Below are 19,453 nucleotides of genomic sequence, written 5' to 3'. Positions count from 1 at the left end.
CTCAGCATCCCACCAAAATGGTTACATGTTCCTCATCTGTCTTTTGGGCCAGAGGTGGGGAGGTCAGGCCAGAAGCCAGCAGCCTGCCAGGCTGAAACAACAGACAAGTTTGCTGGACAGGGAGGAGCCTAGGTGCCCTGCAGCTGCTTGAGAGAGAGAATTAGGGCTGACTTGACATCCCTGGGAACATTTTTAGGGGCCGCGATTGTTGGCATTGAAGCCTAAGCCAGGAGTAGGCACAGGGGAGCCCTTTGTACTGTGGTTCTTTTGGCCACCAGGGTCTTCACTGCCCAGCAGCCACTCAGATCCTCTACCAGGCTGGGCTTAGATGGCTCCTTGTGCCTTGGGCTGAGCCTGGCTGCTGCGCTGATCCAGACCTGAAACGGGGAGGGTGGAAGGAGTCTGGAGCTTTGAGGCCCTGTATCACCTACTTTCCTGATGTCCCCAGGGTGAGGGAGCACCCCTATGCCCATCCCAAACTCTGTCTTTGGGGGGGCCATCGCTGTGGGTGGAGTGGGGAGTAGCTGTGGTTTGTTGGAGAAGGAAGGAGCCAGCCTTCATGAGCCTAGGATGGTGGGGATAGGCATCTGCCACTCTACACATTGTAGAGGATGCGATGGTTGGATGACATCATTGACTCAGGAGCAAACTCCGGGAGGTAGTGAAGGACAGAGGAACCTGGTGGGGTGCAGTCCATGGAGTCACAAAGAGTGGGACATGACTTAGCAACTGAACAACAACACAACAGTGGCCACCCCGCGCATGCCTCCTTCCTAGCTTCAGCACTTGTCTTCAAAGGAGCTCCAAGAATGAACAAATAGATGTAATTGTTAACCTCATGATCTTAGTTAGCAGCATGGATATTAGGACAACTTATTGTCATTTACAACTTGCCCCTTTGACAGAAGAGAAAATGAAGGAATGTGGGAAGTAAATCAGCTTCTTCAGAACTTCAGCCTTGTTAGCTTATTAATGTTTATTAAGTGGCCGCCATGCATCAGACTGTTTGGCTAAGGACATTTTTAAGTCATGATTTCTGTAAGAAGATCCCAGTCTGGTGAGAGGGGTGTAATCCAGTGACTCCAGTACAGCCTTAAGAAAACTCTGGTCATATTGCTCAGGGCCGGGAGGAAGGGGAGGAGGGAAACCCTGCCTCCCCTCCAGGCATATCAAAGGAGTCTTCCCAGAGGAGTGGATGGGTAAGTTGGAGACTCTACATCCTTACTTTGTGCCAGCCTCTTCACAAACATGTCATTTTACCCCTGATGAGAAAACAAAAGCTTAGAGGGGGTTATCGAGCCAAGCAGCAGGGTCAGAATTTGAACGCAAGGCTGCCTGACTCCAGAGCCCTGCTCTGAGGTACCACATTTGAGCAGGCTCACCTCTCGTGGTTTTTGTTCTCAACTCCTGGTTCAGATCACCCCCCAGGTCCAGCCTCATACTGTCTCCCTTCCTTCGTTTTGCTTCAGGATATGAGTGAGAGCTGAAGGGGAGCCTGGGGGGAGGGGCTGGTCTGGGGGATCCCCCCAACTCCGGGCCCCTGTGCAGCCTGCTGGCCTTGATACCCCATGAAAGCACGTCTGTAAAGGCCCTCCTCCTGTGGAGGGAGGGATGGGCTGTCTTTCATGGCCATGTGGGCTGGCTGGGGTTTGCGGGGTGGGGGGTGAGAGAAGCGGGAGCAGGGCTGGAGTTTGGGGCTGGGATTGGGAGGGGTCAGTCCAGGCAGCAGAGTGGGGAGCTTCTACCTGCTCTGGGCCCCTCTCCTGGCTCCAGCCTCGCCAGGATGTGCCTTGTGGCCCAGCCTCAGCGAGAAGAGACTGGGGCTTTTGAGTCCTGGTTTGCAGGGGAAGGCCCTGTGCCTGCCTGCCGCCTGTACCCACCCTCCTCGGTGCTGAAAGCTGGCCGGCACTGCGCACGGCTTGCTTTTCTAGTCCTGTTTCAGTGTCTGTTTCCAGATTTCAGTGTTTCTGAAGCCTTCAGTCAGGCCGTGAGTTTTCAGAAATCTGAAAAATGGAAAGTGACTGCATTTTTTGTTGTGGTTGAATTTTCCTCAAGGGAAGTTCAATACTCTGCTGGGAGAGTGGCAGGTGTCAGGTCAGAGGTCACTGCTTTGAAGGCCCCCAAGTTATTTTGTTCTGTGACTTTAAGGAGAGTTTGGAGTTGAGGGACACACAGAATCATGCAGCCATGAGAGCAAAGGAGAAAAGTTCCCCCTGCCTCACACTTTCTATTTGACACAAGTGATTAAAATGCAGCTGAAAACTCTACTAGCAGAGAGAAAAGACACATTAATAAAAACTGGATAATGAGCATATTAAGATTAATGGGAGAAAGTAAAGCATTTAGGACCAGCTTCTCCCACCATGAAAGGTACTTCTCCTGAGTGGCATCTCTGCTAAATGTGAATCCACTTGGAGGCAGCCATGTGTGTCCTTGAATCACAGTGGCTGTTCTTCCCAATAATCTCCCATCTTGAGTTTATGTAATTGGAAGCCCACAAATCAAAACCACTCCTAGCCGAGTTCATCTTTTTGGTAGTTTTCCAAGGGAGTCCGGTGGCACTGGCTCCCCAGTCATCATCACAGGGCTGTTACATCCATAGTTCCCATCACAGTCTGTGGATCCATTCCATTACCCACCACAGGCAGAGGCTCACACTTACCTTCCTGCAAAAGATTCAGTGTGTTGAAATCACATAATCTGTTTTTTCCATTATGTTGTGCTTTCTTAGAGTCAGTTCAAAAGGAAACTTATTTTAAAAGTATATGAAACTATTGTTATACTAGAGTCATATGCTACCTTGACATTTTCATGATTTCTATAGCAACCGCGGTAGTTTCAGAACCCTGAAAAAGACTTTGGGGGAAACCTGAGGCCATTTTCTGGGGCTTTTTTTTTTTTTTTTCAAGAAATTAAAATTCAAAGTTGTCTGCTTTGCTGTCTTCCTTTTCACTACTGTGGGATCTTCTGAGCGAGTGCAGGCATCACTGCTGAAGCTGCCCACCCCCTCAGCCCCCGGCCTTCAAAGCCAGTCTGCCTCTAGCTGCTTCTGTGTGCAGCCTTTGCTTAACTTGGCCTTTCCACTTGCAAAAGGAAGGAATCCCTCTTTCTTAAGTGTTTTATCTTTTGAACTCTCACCAGTTGTTGCTTTGTAATACCCAGGTCTTGAGCTTTGGAAGGTTCCAGGGGCAAATTCAAAAGTGCACAGAATCTAGTGTGATCTGCAGCCACAAAACCAGTTGTCTTCCCATCATAGAAACAAATCCTGTACAAACAGCTAATTGGACATGTCACCCTGCCTTTTCCTTTACTTCAGCCATTTTCACTAAGTGAATATTTGGTATAAAGGAAAATTTATACACAACTTTGCTTGTCTGACGTGTTCCCTCAGAAGGCCATTTATAAAATTCTGCTCCTCCTATTCTGCCAATTTCTTTCTTTCTTTTTTAAAATTTGTTTGTTTATTTATTTGGCTGCACCAGGTCTTTGTTTCGACATGCAGGATCTTTAGTTGTGGCATGCAAACTCTTAGTGGCTGTGTGTGGGATCTAATTCTGTGACCAGGGATGTAACCTGGGCCTTCTGCATTGGGAGCTTGGAGTCTTAGGCACTGGACCACCAGGCAAGTCCTGCCAATTTCTTTTTCAGTATTGACTTAAGAAATGGGTCACTAACTACACCAGGAAATTAGTTACTTTTCTACCTTTGTAGCAACCGTTCTGGTGTCCTAAACTGTGTCTCTTCTTCCTGCCGAGCTGGGCTCTGTCCCGTCCATCCCTCCTCTGCCATCTGGGAGTGGAAGGGGGCCGAAGGTGAGAAGTGTGGAGGGTGTGGAGGTGAAGCTGTGGGAGCCAGAACAGACCTGTGGGGAACCTAAGCGCTGTCGGGAGGCAGACCCAGGATGCCAGGAAGTTGGTAGCATCAGTGCCATTGTCAGTCGACTTCCGCAGATGAGAATTCCACCAGAAGTTAAGGAAGAGAAAAAGTAAAGGACTGCTTGCTATACGTGAAAGTGAAAGTTGCTCAGTTGTGTCCGACGCTTTGCGACCCCATGGACTAGGGCCTGCCGGGTTCCCCTGTCCATGGAATTCTCCAGGTAAGAATACTGGAGTGGGTAGCCATTTCTTTCTCCAGGGGATCTTCCCAGCCCAGAGGTCGAACCCAGGTCTCCCACGTAGCAGACGGATTCTTTACCATCTCAGCCACCAGGGAAGCCACTGAGAATAACCTATGTGTGATCCATGTATAAGTGGCATTAATTTGATAGTCTGAGCCTCATCTGTGAATAAGCTCCAGGAATAACCCTTAAAGAGTAAGCATTATATTGTCAGACATTGAAAAGAACTTAATTCTCCACTCCCTCATCACCACTCCCCCGCCCCCAGCCCCCTTATCACCACCAGAGCTGAACAAGTTGTAGCCTTTTTGTGCTCATTTGATACAGAAAGTGATCAGTATGTTTACCTGTCTCTGTTGTGCATATGTTTTGGGGCTAATGATCAATACCATTATCATAATTTTATATTAACATATTAATTTCCTCTCAAGTTCACAGAAGCCTTTCAGCATCCAGTGTGGTAAATGACAAATATATTTTTCTCCATTTCAATAATTAGGGAAATTGATCCAGGGAAGAGTGATGCCAGAGTAGATGCTAGTCAGTGGTGGGCTGGTGAGTGTTTTCACAGCCAGCTCTCCAAGAGAAGCAGCCCTGGTTTGTAATGGATGCTGATTCCCATGGTGTAAATACTCCCACCTTGGCTGATTAAGGCCACAGACATGCCTCACTGAATGCAGACTCGGGAATAAATACAATCAGCTCCTGTGAGCTGCAGCGTATAACTGGCACTAATGATTCAGTTCATGGCCTCAGACTCCCAGGTAAGCACTGAGGACCAGCTCTGACCTCTGTAAACCCCCAGTTAACTCTCAGGCTCAGCTCAACCCCTAACTCACTGGATTGCCTTGAAGAGTGATTTTCAAACTTTGGGTTGTGACCCATTAAAGGAGTATGAAATTAATTTCAAGAGTTCAGCATGTTTTTTAATGAAATAGAATAAAATTAAAAGAAATGAGTAGACCAGAACATATGAGAGTGTAATGTATGTGTTTGATAGATGATGGATGGACAGATAGATAAAACAGGTATGTATATGTGTATGGGGGTCTCCCAGGTGGCGCTAGTGGTAAGGAACCCACCTGCCAATGCAGGAGAACTGAGAGTTGCTGGTTCGACCCCTGGGTCAAGAAGATCCCCTGAAGGAGGAAATGTCAACCCACTCCAGTATTCTTGCCTGGAAAGTCCATGGACAGAGAAGCCTGGCAGGCTACAGTCCATGGGGTCACAAAGAGTCAGACATTACTAAAGTAGCTTAGCACAGCACATATGTGTATAATGGGTTGGGGTGAAAAACCAGAAAATACTTACCTAGAATCAAGAGTATACCTGTTTCCCCATCTGCAAAATGAAGCTATGGATCTTGCTCCACCCTGCCAATGATCAGACCAGGAGGATAATTAAGATCACTTCTGTGACAGTGCCATGGTGGTGCTATCTGATGTATCTGATCAACAGTTGATTCATTTGCAGGGACAAAATGGAACGAAACAGAGAGGCATGGATTTGTGGTAGGGAAATAATTGAACGTGGGGAGATAACTGAACACTGTGATGGGCAAAGTCCCATCATTTTTGTGCATGTTTTCCTGGGGCCTGACCACTGCCTAGAGAGAGCCCTGGCAGTGGCTTGCAACTCTCATCTGTCCACACGTGTGTGATGGTGCCGTGCACGTAGAGGGAATTCTACAGGTCGGAGGGACCTTGCAGTTTCCCCAGGAGGTCAGCTGTGAATGATCCTGAAGAAGAGTCAAAGAATGTGCTGCCTGGAGCAAAGACTTTCCCACTGGAGGGAGAAGGAATTAGTTTTGAAAAATAGGGGAGAAGACCTTGAGTAAAGCTTTCTCTACACTCTTTCCCAAATCCCTGGAGGAAGAAAATAAAAGGCCAGGAAAATTTTACAAGCCTTCACAGAAACTCCATGAGGCAAGAAATGCAAGCCCCATTTTATGGATGAGGAAACAGTTGCTCAGAAAGGTTGGGCACCTTTCCTGAGGTTACACAGCAAAGGGCACTGTGCTCAAAATCCCTCCTTCTGACCCCAGGCCTATGCACATGCCAAAGGTTCCTCAGAGCCTGTTGGTCCTCTTTGCAAGCCTTCCATCCATCAAACTGTCTTCTTCATTTTTAAAATGGGATCTTGCTCTTATGAAAGGCCTTTGGCTAAGATGGGAGCATGGACTATAGAGCAGGGGTCTCATCCTGCTTTACAGATCACTCATGGGATCTCTTAGCTTTGTTTCCTTGCCTGGAAAGTAGAATGATGGCAACTTTGTGGGTTAATTATGAGGATTACCGAAGATAATGTTATCAGATAGCAAAGGCTAGAAGGATGTATCTTAACATGCTAACAGTGGTTATCCCGAGGGGGTGTCATTACAGGTGGTTTCACTTTTGCCTTTTTTTCCCCATCTTTGTTCAGTGGTACGCTGATAAATGTTTAACAATGTGGCTTGCTGAAGAAAAGAACACACCTGATCTGTAGTGCCCCTTTCCATGCTGTAAATACTCCATGAGGTCTGATTTCAAGCTACCTCCTTGATCTCATGGAACACGTTGGGAGACTTTCACAGTTGGCTCTCAGAAGCTGATACAAGCCCACATCAGCACACCACCATTTTTAACCGTGTGCTGAAAGTTCTGTTTGAGTGGTAAATTGAGAGGGGGAGTTAATTAATAGTATATCCAACATGATGCCAGGCATAGTGATTTCCAGTGCTCCCTGGCCTTCCTCCCTCATCCCCAAGCGGACAACACACTGACCAAAATGGCCTGGCCCCTGGAAGTGGTGGTCTTCTGAGAAGCCACAGGCTTTATCTAGTTCCCATCTAGCAGACTCTCAGAACCTAGGAAGCCTGTTGAGGAGATTCTGAGGTCCGATCACTAAGGAATACGCAAGCAGGCCAGCAGGTCCTCTCAGTGTCCACGGGAGACATACTCTAAGCAGACGCAATTGAAACTGCCCTGCAGGGAACCAAGAACAGCCCCAGTGACGTGAAGGGCCCAGAGTAGGACACCCTCAGGGTGGCCAGGCTTTGCTCAGCCTGACGTTTACCTTCAACTCTCGACCCAGAGGTGTGGGAGAGTGGCTGGGGAGCGGGGGCTCCACAGCTTCCTGAAGGAATGCTGAAGTGGAACAGCAGCCAGAGGCCTGATGGACCTTGGACGGGTCAGCGGGGCCCATGACAAAGGTCAAGAGCCGGGTTCCCCACCCCCTACCTCTCAGCCTCCCTACTGCACTCAGTTTCTGGCACAGAGTAGGTGCTCAGGCAAGTTTGCGAATGCTTTTTTTGTTTTTTAAATTAATGCATTTCTTTCATTCCCTTATAGCCTGATCTATTGCAGAAAGACTGTAAGGCAGCCCAGGAAATGCTGTTGAATAAATAAATGTTTTAGCCCTTGCCAGCTCCTGGTTTCACATGTTCCTGGATAGAAAATGTGACTAAATCTAAATGAGATGCAAAGTGTTAATAAACGCTGCCAGTGATTTTTTTTTTTAAATTTCTTCTGGCTTTTCTGTATTTTTCAAATGTATCTTCAAAACACACGTATCACTTTTGTTATTTTTTAAAAAAGAATACATATTATAAAAATATTCTATAAGTTGAAAGTAAAGCAAGAGTGGTGTCAGCGGTGTGGGACTGGGAGTGTCCTCCAAGTGCTGGGAGGCTCTGAAGCTAGGGTACCGGATGCTGTGTGGGCCCCGCCTGGGCCTCTGTCACAGCTGGGTTCTCTCTCAGCCTCTCTTGTCACAGGCCTCCGCCTACCAGGCACTGACTAATAACGCTCCCCTCCGGTAACGTCTTAGTCAGAGTGGAAACAGAGGCGAGTCCTAGAGGGGAAATGACCCGCCGCGCCTGGAGCCACAGATGCTGCAGAGACTCCGTGCGCCTGCGCTGCAGCCTGGCCCGCATCCCGCCGCAGGCGCGTGGGGTCCTGGCACCAGTGAGGGCCCATCTCACCCTTCTGGTCCAGCCTCCCCTGGAGCAGGGGTCTTGGCTCCTGGCCTTGTGACCAATGTGTCGATTCCATTTCCTTCTAAGTATCTGGCTGCACTGGAAGCATGTGTTGGGTTATAAATGAGCCGTCCTGACATCAGGAGGAATTCAGCTTCTCTGTGGCCTCCCCCTGCAGCTAGCAGAACCATGGTGTGTCTGATGGTTTTCGGTAGAAACACAGGTTGAGTCTAGAAAATGAGGGCCTGGTGGGGGTGGAGAGGAAACTCAGATGTGTGAGGCAAAGCACTTTCATGAAGGCTGTGTCTTTTATTTCCACCTGTCCACCCTGCTGTCAGTGGTCCTGGAGCTGGTCAGCTAAGGAGAGGCAGGCAGAGTGCCCTTCAGGGCTCTATCTCTACCCAGCGGCCCACGAGGAGGCTCTGACCACTGGTTTCCTCCAAACTGATCTCCCTACCTCCCACCCCATCTTTACTGAGATATGATTTATGTATCATACAATTTACCCATTTAAAGCATACAATTCAGTGGCTTGTAATATATTCACAGCTTTGTGTAACCATCACCACTATCAATCTGGGACTGTTTGCATCCTCTGCAAAAGAAACCTGTAAACCTTTAGCAGTTCTCCTTTATCAGGCCCCCCAGCCCAAGGCAAGCACTAATCTCTCTCTGTCTGTGGCTTTGCCTCTTCTGGACGGTTCACATAAAGGGGATCATATAATATGTGGCCTTTTGTGACTGGCTTCTTTCACTTAGCATATGTTTTTAAGGTTCATCCATATTTGTAGTGGGGTTTCCCAGGTGGTTCAGTGGGTAGAGAATCAGCCTGCCAATGCAAAAGACATGGGAGATGTAAATTGGATCTCTGGGTTGGGAAGATCCCCTGGAGGAGGGTATGGCAACCCACTCCAGGGTTCTTGCCTGGAGAATCCCGTGGACAGAGAAGCCTGGAAGCTCAGTCCATACAGTCACAGAGGGTAGGACAGGACTGATGTAATTGAATATGCATGCACACATATTATAGCAGGCATTAGCACTTCACGTCTTTTTATGGCCGAATAATAATATCCCATTGTATGAATATATCACATTTCATCTATGCATTCAACAGTTGATGGGTATCAGGGTTGCTTCGACATTTTAGGAATCAGCAAACTAAAATGGACTGGAATGGGTGAATTTAACTCAGATGACCATTATATTTACTACTGTGGGCAAGAATACCTTAGAAGAAATGGAGTAGCCATCATAGTCAACAAAAGAGTCCAAAATGCAGTACTTGGATACAATCTCAAAAATGACAGAATGATCTCTGTTCATTTCCAAGGCAAACCATTCAATATCACAGGAATCCAAGTCTATGCTCTGACCGGTAATGCTGAAGAAGCTGAGCAGTTCTATGAAGACCTGCAAGACCTTTTACAACTATCACTCAAAGAAGATGTCGTTTTCATTATAGGGGACTGGAATGCAACAGTAGGAAGTCAAGAAACACCTGCAGTAACAGGCAAATTTGGCCCTGGAGTACAGAATGAAGCAGGGCAAAGGCTAACAGAATTTTGCCAAGAGAACGCACTAGTCATAGCAAACACCCTCTTCCAACAACACAAGAGAAGACTCCACACATGGACATCACCAGGTGGTCAATACCGAAATAGATTCGTTATATTCTTTGCAGCCAAAGATAGAGAAGCTCTATACAGTCAGCAGAAACAAGACTGGGAACTGACTGTGGCTCTGATCATGAACTCCTTATTGCCAAATTCAGACTTAAATTGAAAAAAGTGGGGAAAACCACTAGACCATTCAGGTATGACCTAAATCAAATCCCTTACAATTATACATTGGAAGTGAGAAATAGATTCAAGGGACTAGATCTGATAGAGTGCCTGATGAACTATGGACGGAGGTTCATGACCTTGTAAAGGAGACAGGGATCAAGACCATCCCCAAGAAAAAGAAATGCAAAAAGGCAAAATGGCTGTCTGAGGAGGCCTTAGAAATAGCTGTGAAAAGAAGAGAAGTGAAAAGCAAAGGAGAAAAGGAAAGATATACTCATTTGAATACAGAGTTCCAAACAATAGCAAGGAAAGATAAGAAAACCTTCCTCAGTGATCAGTGTAAAGAAATAGAGGAAAACAACAGAATGGGAAAGACTAGAGATCTTTTCAAGAAAATTAGAGATACCAAGGAAATATTTCAGGCAAAGATGGGCTCGATAAAGGACAGAAATGGTATGGACCTAACAGAAGCAGAAAATATTAAGAAGAGGTGGCAAGAATATACAGAAGAACTATATAAAAAATATCTTCACAACCCAGATAATCATGATGGTGTGATCACTCACCTAGAGCTAGACATCCTGGAATGTGAAGTCAAGTGGGCCTTAGGAAGCATCACTAAGAACAAAGCTAGTCGAGGTGATGGAATTCCAGTTGAGCTGTTTCAGATCCTGAAAGATGATGCTGTGAAAGTGCTGCACTCAATATGCCAGCAAATGTGGAAAACTCAGCAGTGGCCACAGGACTGGAAAAGGTCAGTTTTCATTCCAATCCCAAAGAAAGGCAATGCCAAAGAATGCTCAAACTACCTCACAATTGCACTCATCTCACACGCTAGTAAAGTAGTGCTCAAAATTCTCCAAGCCAGGCTTTAGCAATACATGAACTGTGAACTTCCAGATGTTCAAGCTGGTTTTAGAAAAGACAGAAGAACCAGAGATCATATTGCCAACATCCGCTGGATCATCGATAAAGCAAGAGAGTTTCAGAAAAACATCAATTTCTGCTTTATTGACTATGCCAAAGCCTTTGACTGTGTGGATCACAATAAACTGTGGAAAATTCTGAAAGAGATAGTAATACCAGACCACCTGACCTGCCTCTTGAGAAATCTGTATGCAGATCAGGAAGAACATTTAGAACTGGACATGGAACAACAGACTGGTTCCAAATAGGAAAAGGAGTACGTCAAGGCTGTATATTGCCACCCAGCTTATTTAACTTCTATGCAGAGTACATCATGAGAAACTCTGGGCTGGAAGAAGCACAATCTCAAATCAAGATTGCCAGGAGAAATATCAATATCCTCCGATATGCAGATGATGTCACCCTTACGGCAGAAAGTGAAGAGGAACTAAAAAGCCTCTTGATGAAAGTGAAAGAAGAGAGTGAAAAAGTTGGCTTAAAGCTCAACATTCAGAAAACAAAGATCATGGCATCTCGTCCCATCACTTCATGGCAAATAGATGGGGAACAGTGGAAACAGTGGCTGACTTTATTTTGGGGGCTCAAAAATCACTGCAGATGGTGATTGCAGCCATGAAATTAAAAGACGCTTACTCCTTGGAAAGAAAGTTATGAGCAACCTAGACAGCATATTAAGAAACAGAGACATTACTTTACCAACAAAGCTCCATCTAGTGAAGGCTATGGTTTTTCCAGTAGTCATGTATGGATGTGAGAGTTGGACTATAAAGAAAGCTGAGCCCCAAAGAATTGATACTTTTGAACTGTGGTGTTGGAGAAGACTCTTGAGAGTCCCTTGTCCAAAGGGACAAGGGAGATCCAACCAGTCCATCCGAAAGGAGATCAGTCCTGAGTGTTCATTGGAAGGACTGATGTTGAAGCCAAAAGTCCAATACTTTGGCCACCTGATGCAAAGAGCTGACTCATTAGAAAAGACCCTGATGCTGGGAAAGATTGAAGGCAGGAGGAGAAGGAGATGACAGAGGATGAGATGGCTGGATGGCATCACCGACTCAATGGAGATGAGTTTGAGTAGACTCCAAGAGTTGGTGATGGACAGGGAGGCCTGGCGTGCTGTGGTCTGTGGGGTCACGAAGAGTCAGATGCGACTGAGCGACTGAGCTGAACTGGGTTGCTTCCACCCTCGGGATTTTATGAGTAATGCTACAATGGCCATGCATGAACAGGTTTTTGTGTGGAGTTATGTGTGCTGTTGTGTCTCATAGACCATATAACTGATCTTCCAACAGTATGTATTTGATTTTGTCACCACTTTGCTTAAAAACCTTCAGTAGCTTCCCATTGTTGCTAAAGTCAGGTTCAAAATCTATGTGTGTGTGTGTGTTAGTTGCTCAGTCATATATGACTCTTTGCAATCCTATGGACTGTAGTCCTCCGGGCTCCTCTGTCCATGGGTATTCTCCATGTTGATCCACAAAGCTTACACCTTCCGGGCTCCCTTCTTGTTCTGTTTCAGCCAAGAGCTTCCTCCAACACAGAATCTCCTTCCATGGTGGACCTGAAACTTCTTCCTCTCTCCCCTGACCTTTTCTTTCTCTAATCCCTCCTCAGGAAAGCCTCTCTAATGATTCAGTCAAGGTTAGGTCAGCCTGCCACATGCTTTCATGGGACCCTGTTCCTCCTCTCCTCAGTGGGTACCACAGTTACACCCACAGGATGACCTGTGTGAATCTGGTCAATGCTTCTCTTTTATGCTCCAGCAGAGTAGGGCTCTTGTTCTTGTTCACCAGTTAGCCCTGGCACCCAGCACGGTTGGTGCCCAGCACACTTAGGCACTTGGTAAATATTTGCCAAGTAAAGAATGGATAATGATGGCAGCCAGCAAGCCACTTGTCTGGACACTTCCTTTTACCCTGGCAGCTTCTGCAGGTGATGGGGGGACCCAGGCAGCTGCCGAAACCAGGATGACTCCTTTTTCTCTCTCCAGCCCTTCTTACCCTGTCACATACCAGAGAGGCCTCTGCTTATGCTGGAATGGATTTGGGTGAACTTCCCCCTCATCCTAAAATAACTGGAGCCTCACTGGGTCCCAGTGAACCCTGGGGCCCTCTTTCAGGACAGAGTGACTCCCTGTGGCATGTGATTCCGGGCAGCCCAAATGCTGCAGGCTAAGCCATCAGTGGTAGCCATCCATTTGCAAGGGAAATGAGGAGGGATTCTTGGAGGCATGGGCTTCTCTGAGAGTAAGGAGCTGCATTTGGACAAGCTGCATGCCCTTTTCTAAAGATGATTGCCTTTCTGCCAGTCTTGTTTGAAAATCTGCCCTGGAGGACATTCCAAGAAGAAACCATCCACCTTCTAAGACTTGGTTGCTTTTTCAAAACAACCTGTTTTCCTTTCCCCCCACAGATATGCACTTGTTCGGCCACTACCCAGCACACGACGACTTCTACCTCGTGGTGTGCAGCGCCTGTAACCAGGTCGTCAAGCCGCAGGTCTTCCAGTCCCACTGCGGTAAGTGGACTCCTGCACTGGCCGATGTCCAGCATCCAAGAGGAGCCCTGCCCTGTGGTCTGGCCCTGGGTCTGTCTGAGCCCGAGGCCCTGGGTGAATCCCCCTGGGGTTCTGCCTCGGCTTCCAGGCCGACTGCCTTAGGGGTAGTCAGGGATAGCCCTCCTGCCAAAATGTTCGGTGCTGTGGGGGCACCAGACAGAAAACGTCCCATTGTTTAGGTAGATGGATGGTGGTCTTTGCAGGTGACAAAGGGGAGGGACAGCAGTGGCTCAAGGAGCCACTCCTGCAGCCTCACAGCCAGATGTTCGGTTCTTCCGAGAGAGAGAGGGGCCAGGGCAGCCCACCTTGGGGGCCACTGGGGTGCCAACCCCCAGGAAATGCAAACAAAGCCACGAGTTCAGCTTCTCCTCTTCCAAGAGTCCTGCTTGTTTAAAAAAAAAAAAAAGGAAAAAAAACAGGCATGTTTGGGAACTTGCTTTCCCTCTATCTTTACATCCTTGGTGTGAAACCCCTCAGCAGCTCCACAGCAAACGCTGGCCGCCTTCACTGCCGGTGTCTTGGGCACACCACAGCTGACGTCCACACGGTTGCTCCCCTAAGAGCAGATAAAGGGTTACTAACCTGAGGATAGGAAGTGACTTAAGCTGAGTGGAGGCTTCCTTCTCTTCAAACGGGATGTTGTTGGACCAGCCGATTTCCAAAGCTGTAATGTGCTCTGAGTTCCAGAACAGTAGTTCCCAATCTTTTGGTTTAAAGTCTCCTCTCTTTTGATGAACATAAAATCCGAATGCCCTTCTTTAGTGTTAAATTTCAAAGTGCATTAAACATTGTACCTAAAAAAAGTCAAAGCAGTTATAATATTGAATACACTTTGGCAAATTACATATTTCTCCTTTCTCACACTCAGGATTTCTTCTTTTCCCCTAGCCTTTCAGTTATCACCATTCTGTAATAAATAGGTATAAAATAAAAGGAGATGAGCTTGTCTAATCTCACCAGTAAAGGTACTTGGGACTATTGAATAGTTATATATATCATAAAATCAGTTACAAATATGTATATATGTATATGACATTTACATAGCAGTGTGTTTCTGTATATAACCTGCATCTGTGTGTGTACTATAGTTGTGTTTCGTATTTATAATATGTAGAAAGAAGAATCCAGGCTTCTGAGACTTTTTGACCTGCAAGGGGACAGAGGCTTCTAGCAAGTGCCATGCAAACAGATCCGTTGAGAGGCCAGGTCTTCTGCCCCTCCTGGCAGCCACCTCTGTGACTTGGGGCTACTTGCTAAATGTCTCAGGGTTTGGTTTCCTCGTCTCTTCCACGAGTGATGACTTCCGTGGGAGCTTCCCGCTCGAACGTTTTCATTTCTGGCAGATAGAGTGTGAAAGGAGCAAGTTGTGTGCTGGGCACTCGCTGACCTTCTTGCTAGATGCCCTGTAGCAAATGACCCTCCCTTCTGCCGGGAGGAGAGAAAGGGCCAAACCTCCCAAGCAGACTGTCAGAGGCGCGGTGCTGATGCTACCAGCTGAGGTGACAAGTAGGGCAGTCAGTAGCAGAGCAGTGGCAAGAAGATCCCACACAGCTGGCAGGTCAGGGAGCAAGCATGGAAACTCTGTGGGCCCTGCTCCTGATTGTCTCATGAAGATGCAGGAAGGGATCGTCATTCATTCATTCCTAGGATGTGCTGCTGTTCTGGGTGCTGGGGTACAGCAGTGAATGAGACGAGGAAAATCCCATAAGTCATCAAAACCTTCTCTGGGAATTTAACTCACTGGCAGAGTTTCTGATGGAAAGAACCTAAATGGGACCCGGGACCCCCACTGTGCCCTGCAGAATTCCTCCCAAGGCAAGACCCCACATAGCCAGTGAAGGAGACCTCTAGGGCTAGGGCTCAGCTCCCTTGACACATGCCTCCCTCTATCCTGGGCCTTTTGGTTCAAGAGCAAGTCAAGCTTAGGGGCGCAGCTGAGGGTTTTGTAGCCATCTGCTCTGAGCAATGGCAGTAAATTAGTTTGGGGGTTTGGGGTTACGGATCTCATCACCTGAAACCCGGTCTTGGGCTTCTTGCTGAAGCAGCTGACAAGCAGTGGTAGGACACGACCACAGCTCAGGAAATGGAGGCCCTTAAGCCTCCCTCGTCTGTCAGGTACGTATCCCACAGGTTCTCACTTGCATTTATCAAGGGCAGGAGAACACAAGGCAGAACTCAGAACCAGGGCAACACTTAAGGGGCAAGGAGGATTTCTTAGCTGCCTTAAGAATTCCTCCTATGGTATCACAGTATTTCTTTTCTTGCTCTTTTACCTCCTATGACTAGCCTTGCTGTAATCAACAAGTTAATGAGAATGGCTTTGCACGAGGTACCAGGGATGGTAACAGATGCGTTCCTTATCTTTGAACATGTAATCCTCTCAACGCCCCCACTAAGTAGGTACCAATATGACTTCCAGTTTGAACTTGAGGAAGCAAAGGCTGAGGATTGCTTTGCCCAGGGTCTCAAAACTAAGCAGGTGTAGAGCCTGGTTTTGAATGCAGGCAGCATAGCTCCTGAGTGAGGGAAGTGCGTGTTTCCCTGGCTTGCATAGCCATTGTCTCTCACTTCCTCCCAGTGTGGCTCCCAGGCCCCTCTTGTCCTAGCCCAAACTCCAAGGCCTGAACCCACTTGCCTGCCAGGGAGCACATCATAATACCTGGCTTCAGATTCAATCATGTTAGCTGCAGAGTTTTCTCTCAAGTGGAATCTCGTCTATAGAACCCCAGTATGGATACAGATGCCCAGCAGAGCCACGAGGGTTGAAATTGGGGTAAGGGCTCAAGTGCCATTTTCCTGGCCTACTAAGCCTCCAGGGTTCCTCAGAGCAGCATTTGACGTTTGTTATAATGGAGAGAGCGTGGGCTTTGGAGGCAGACAGAGCATTTCACATGACTCCCCTATTAACTACATGACCTCAGGCTGGTGGCCTCCACCTGGTCTATAAAATGAGTGCTCTGCCTGCCACAGTGGGGTTTGGTACGAAAGGACTGGTGAGAGGCGCTTTCTTGCGGAACACCCAGAGCATGGGTTCATTTCTCTTCTCCCCATGGCATCTCTGCGTGGCCTTCAGCTGGACACGGCTTGTCCCTCTTCATATTCACAGAACACCTCCCCCGCTCCTGCCTTGCACTTCAGTTACCCGTGGGCTATCTCAGCTATATCCACCAGCTTCGAGGATCCTTTCAGGACCAGGGATGTATTAATAATACCTTTTCAGCTCTGTATTCCCAGCACCCAGAAATGAATTTGTCATCACTGGCCCTGGCCCTGGGAAGCAGAGTTGAAGTGCAGTGGAAGGGACACAGCCCAGGGGCCAGGTCCCAGTTCAGCCTTACCCAGCCCTAAGACCCCGACTCTTCACCTTTTTAAGTGACAGGGGACTGGGCTATGTGTTCTCTTGGAAACTTGCTCATTGTCAGCACCTGGGATTTGGTGCCTGATTTTAAGGATTACACCATACTCAGAGAGATGGGTGCATGGCAGCCTTCAAGATTTCAGTGGCCTCATTAAGTTAAATGGAAGGGGTGTGTGTGTGTGTGTGTGTGTGTATTTAGGCAGTTGGTTCTGAGGACTTTGGAGGTTGATGATAATGTGAAACAGTGAAAGCGATTGTGGAAAAAATCATAAATTTTGGAGTCAAACAGACCTGGGTTCCTAGCTGTGAGACCTCAGGCTAATTACATGACCTTTCTGGGCCTCATTTTCCTCTGAAATGAAGGGATAGTTCCTGCCTTGCAGCGTTACTGTAAGGAACAGAGATAAAGTAGTTTCCTGGCACATAGTAAGGAAATAAAGAAAGGGTAGCTATTATTGTCAATAAAGTGTGGCTATTTTTTATTACGTTGAATGTTTCTTATGAAAAATGGGAAAACCAATTCAGTCAAGTGCTTCCTGCCTTCGTTTCTCACCCTGTCTCGGGGGATGTGCGCATGGAGGTCAGCCTGCGGACTCTGGCCTGTGATTCATCTTCGGCTTCCCACACTCTTGAAGGCAAGACTTGTTGGCCTAAAGATGATTACATTGCCAGGAGTCCCGAGGATCCACCTTTACAAATGTGGTTTACATTCACATTGGGCTCCAGTGTCCGCTCCTTTGGAAACACCATGAAGCTCCCAGTATCTCTCTGGGGTCCCTGCCCAGGTCGAGCCAGCCTTGGCCACCTCCCTCCCCGACTCCCAGGACTGGCTGCTTTCCTGTTACTCCTGACTTTGTGCCCCAAGCTTGTGTCCTAGATGTAAAAAGCAGGCATGTGCCCATTGCTCAGGAGAACCTCCGCCTGGCCTGGGGCTCTCCAGGCCGCTGGGGCTGTGCCAGTGGCTGTGCCGCTCCTCCTGTGTGGGCCCCTTAGGTCTGTTTCCTCTATATAGCAGCCCTTTAGATGCTTTTTAAACCTCTGCCCAGGAGATTACGATCTTGAGGGATTGGTTTGTTTCTAAAGTCTCTTAGGTGAGTTGATGTCATTTAGGCATTAAGATAGAAAAGAGGGAAACAGAAAAAGCCTCTCCTTAGGTGAACTGATCCCACTCAGCCAACATCCTTACCCTTCATAGCTGTCCAGCCCAAGTTGTGACTTGATGCATTGACACAATGTGGGAGCCGCGTGGTTGGGAATTGCCTCTCTGGGGTGAGTCTTCTTAGGTTCAAGTTCCAGCTCTACCACTTGTTCGCTGTGTGACCTTGGGCAGGTTACTTTGCCTCTCTGTGCTTCGGTCTCCTATTCTTAAAATGGGATTGTAGTTTTTCTCCTAAGATTGTTTTGATGATTAAAGGAGCTCACATGTAGAAAGTACTTTTAGCACAGTGGTGGAACAAAGTTTGCTTTAAAAAAAAAAGTTACGCTTTCATTAACCAAGTGATAAGCTACAGAGATTTATAATGAAGTCTTGTCCAAAGGATATTCATTTATGATTACTGTGCAGTGTGAGGGTGACCTTGGTGACTTTCTCTGCATCAGTACTATGGGTTCCAACCTCAGTGCAGAGAGAGTGCCGTTTCTTCTGAAGAGTCCTCTGTGTATGTTGTGTGTTTGTGTGTGTGTGTGTGTGTGTGTGTGTGTGTGTATGGGGTCCGATTTGTGTGCATGAGCCTATATATGAGCTCAAAACTGGAAGGTTCAAGGTACCTACAATGAAAAAATAGTTTTATTACATTTAGAAGTTACATATGTTTAATCAGTTTGAAATATTGTAAGTAAAGGGAAAAATAATAAGTAGATTCTAGCTGTGGTTTTGTAATTGGGTTGAGCATTTATGAAGTTGTATGATTTGCCTAAATGAAAGGAGTATGATTTTTTCTGTCCTTATCTCCTAATATATTTACATAATAAACTACCATAAAGAATAGTTTCTCAACAGCAGCACAGTTAACATTTGGGGCTGGAAAATTCTGTTATGGGGACATCCTCTGTATTGTGGGATATTGAACAACTTCCCTAGCTTTTATCCACTAGGTGCCAGTAGCTGCCCCCACCCCCAGTCATGACAGTGAAAACAGTGTCCACTAGGGGACAGAAATGACCCCCAGGTGAAAGCCACTGCTGTGGGTTATGACATCTCCATTTGTCATGTAGTATTCTGTGCTTTTCTGTATTCACGTTCCCCCCCCCCGCCATTCAAATACGTGTGTGTGCATGGGCACGCTAAGCCCTGAGATCAGTTCTCTGGAACCACACAGTAGCATGTGGAAAGTTGACTAGCTCAGCCTCCAGTGAGCTGGTCATCAGGATAACTTCCCCATCACGGTCATATTCAAAGCATAAAACAAGATAGATTGCTGAAGTCCGTACAATTGCAGCCCTTCCACCTCAAAATCAAAAAAAAATGGGGGAAAAGTCGCAAAAGAAATAACACATTCACATACAAAGATCCTTCAGAATTTTTCAGCCACTTTTGGTGCTTACTTTCCAAGCAGAGAACCATACAGCCCTACACCCCAACCATCAAACAGATATTCCTTGGATGTCACTGCTACTTAAATATATATTAGAACCAAAGAACCTAGATGTCATTCAAAAGACAAGATAGGATTAGTTTTTTCCCTTCTTAGAGAGGGCCTTTTGGTCCCTTTTCTGATTATTATTTTGAATGCCCTTCAAGTAGCTGTTTTGCATGTTGA

The 19,453-nt window shown here is 47.0% G+C and overlaps 1 protein-coding gene across 7 annotated transcripts in view; it reads left to right on the top strand.

Annotated features, from left to right (window-relative positions):
* Positions 1 to 19,453, top strand: part of ATXN7L1 (ataxin 7 like 1) — a 261,228-nt gene that overhangs the window by 83,307 nt on the left and 158,468 nt on the right. For all 7 annotated transcript variants that reach the window (XR_011256664.1, XR_011256663.1, XM_069587857.1 and 4 more), the window contains exon 3: positions 13,193 to 13,297. Coding sequence is in view for 5 of the 7 variants with exons in the window: in XM_069587857.1 (XP_069443958.1) it covers positions 13,193 to 13,297 (105 nt within the window). In the remaining 2 variants the exon portion in view is untranslated. The remainder of the gene's footprint in view (positions 1 to 13,192; positions 13,298 to 19,453) is intronic.

The sequence above is a fragment of the Ovis canadensis genome, chromosome 4 (genome assembly GCF_042477335.2).
Source record: "Ovis canadensis isolate MfBH-ARS-UI-01 breed Bighorn chromosome 4, ARS-UI_OviCan_v2, whole genome shotgun sequence".
Classification (NCBI taxonomy): domain Eukaryota; kingdom Metazoa; phylum Chordata; class Mammalia; order Artiodactyla; family Bovidae; genus Ovis; species Ovis canadensis.
Note: the sequence above shows the minus strand (reverse complement) of the source record. Positions and strands in the feature narration are given on the sequence as shown.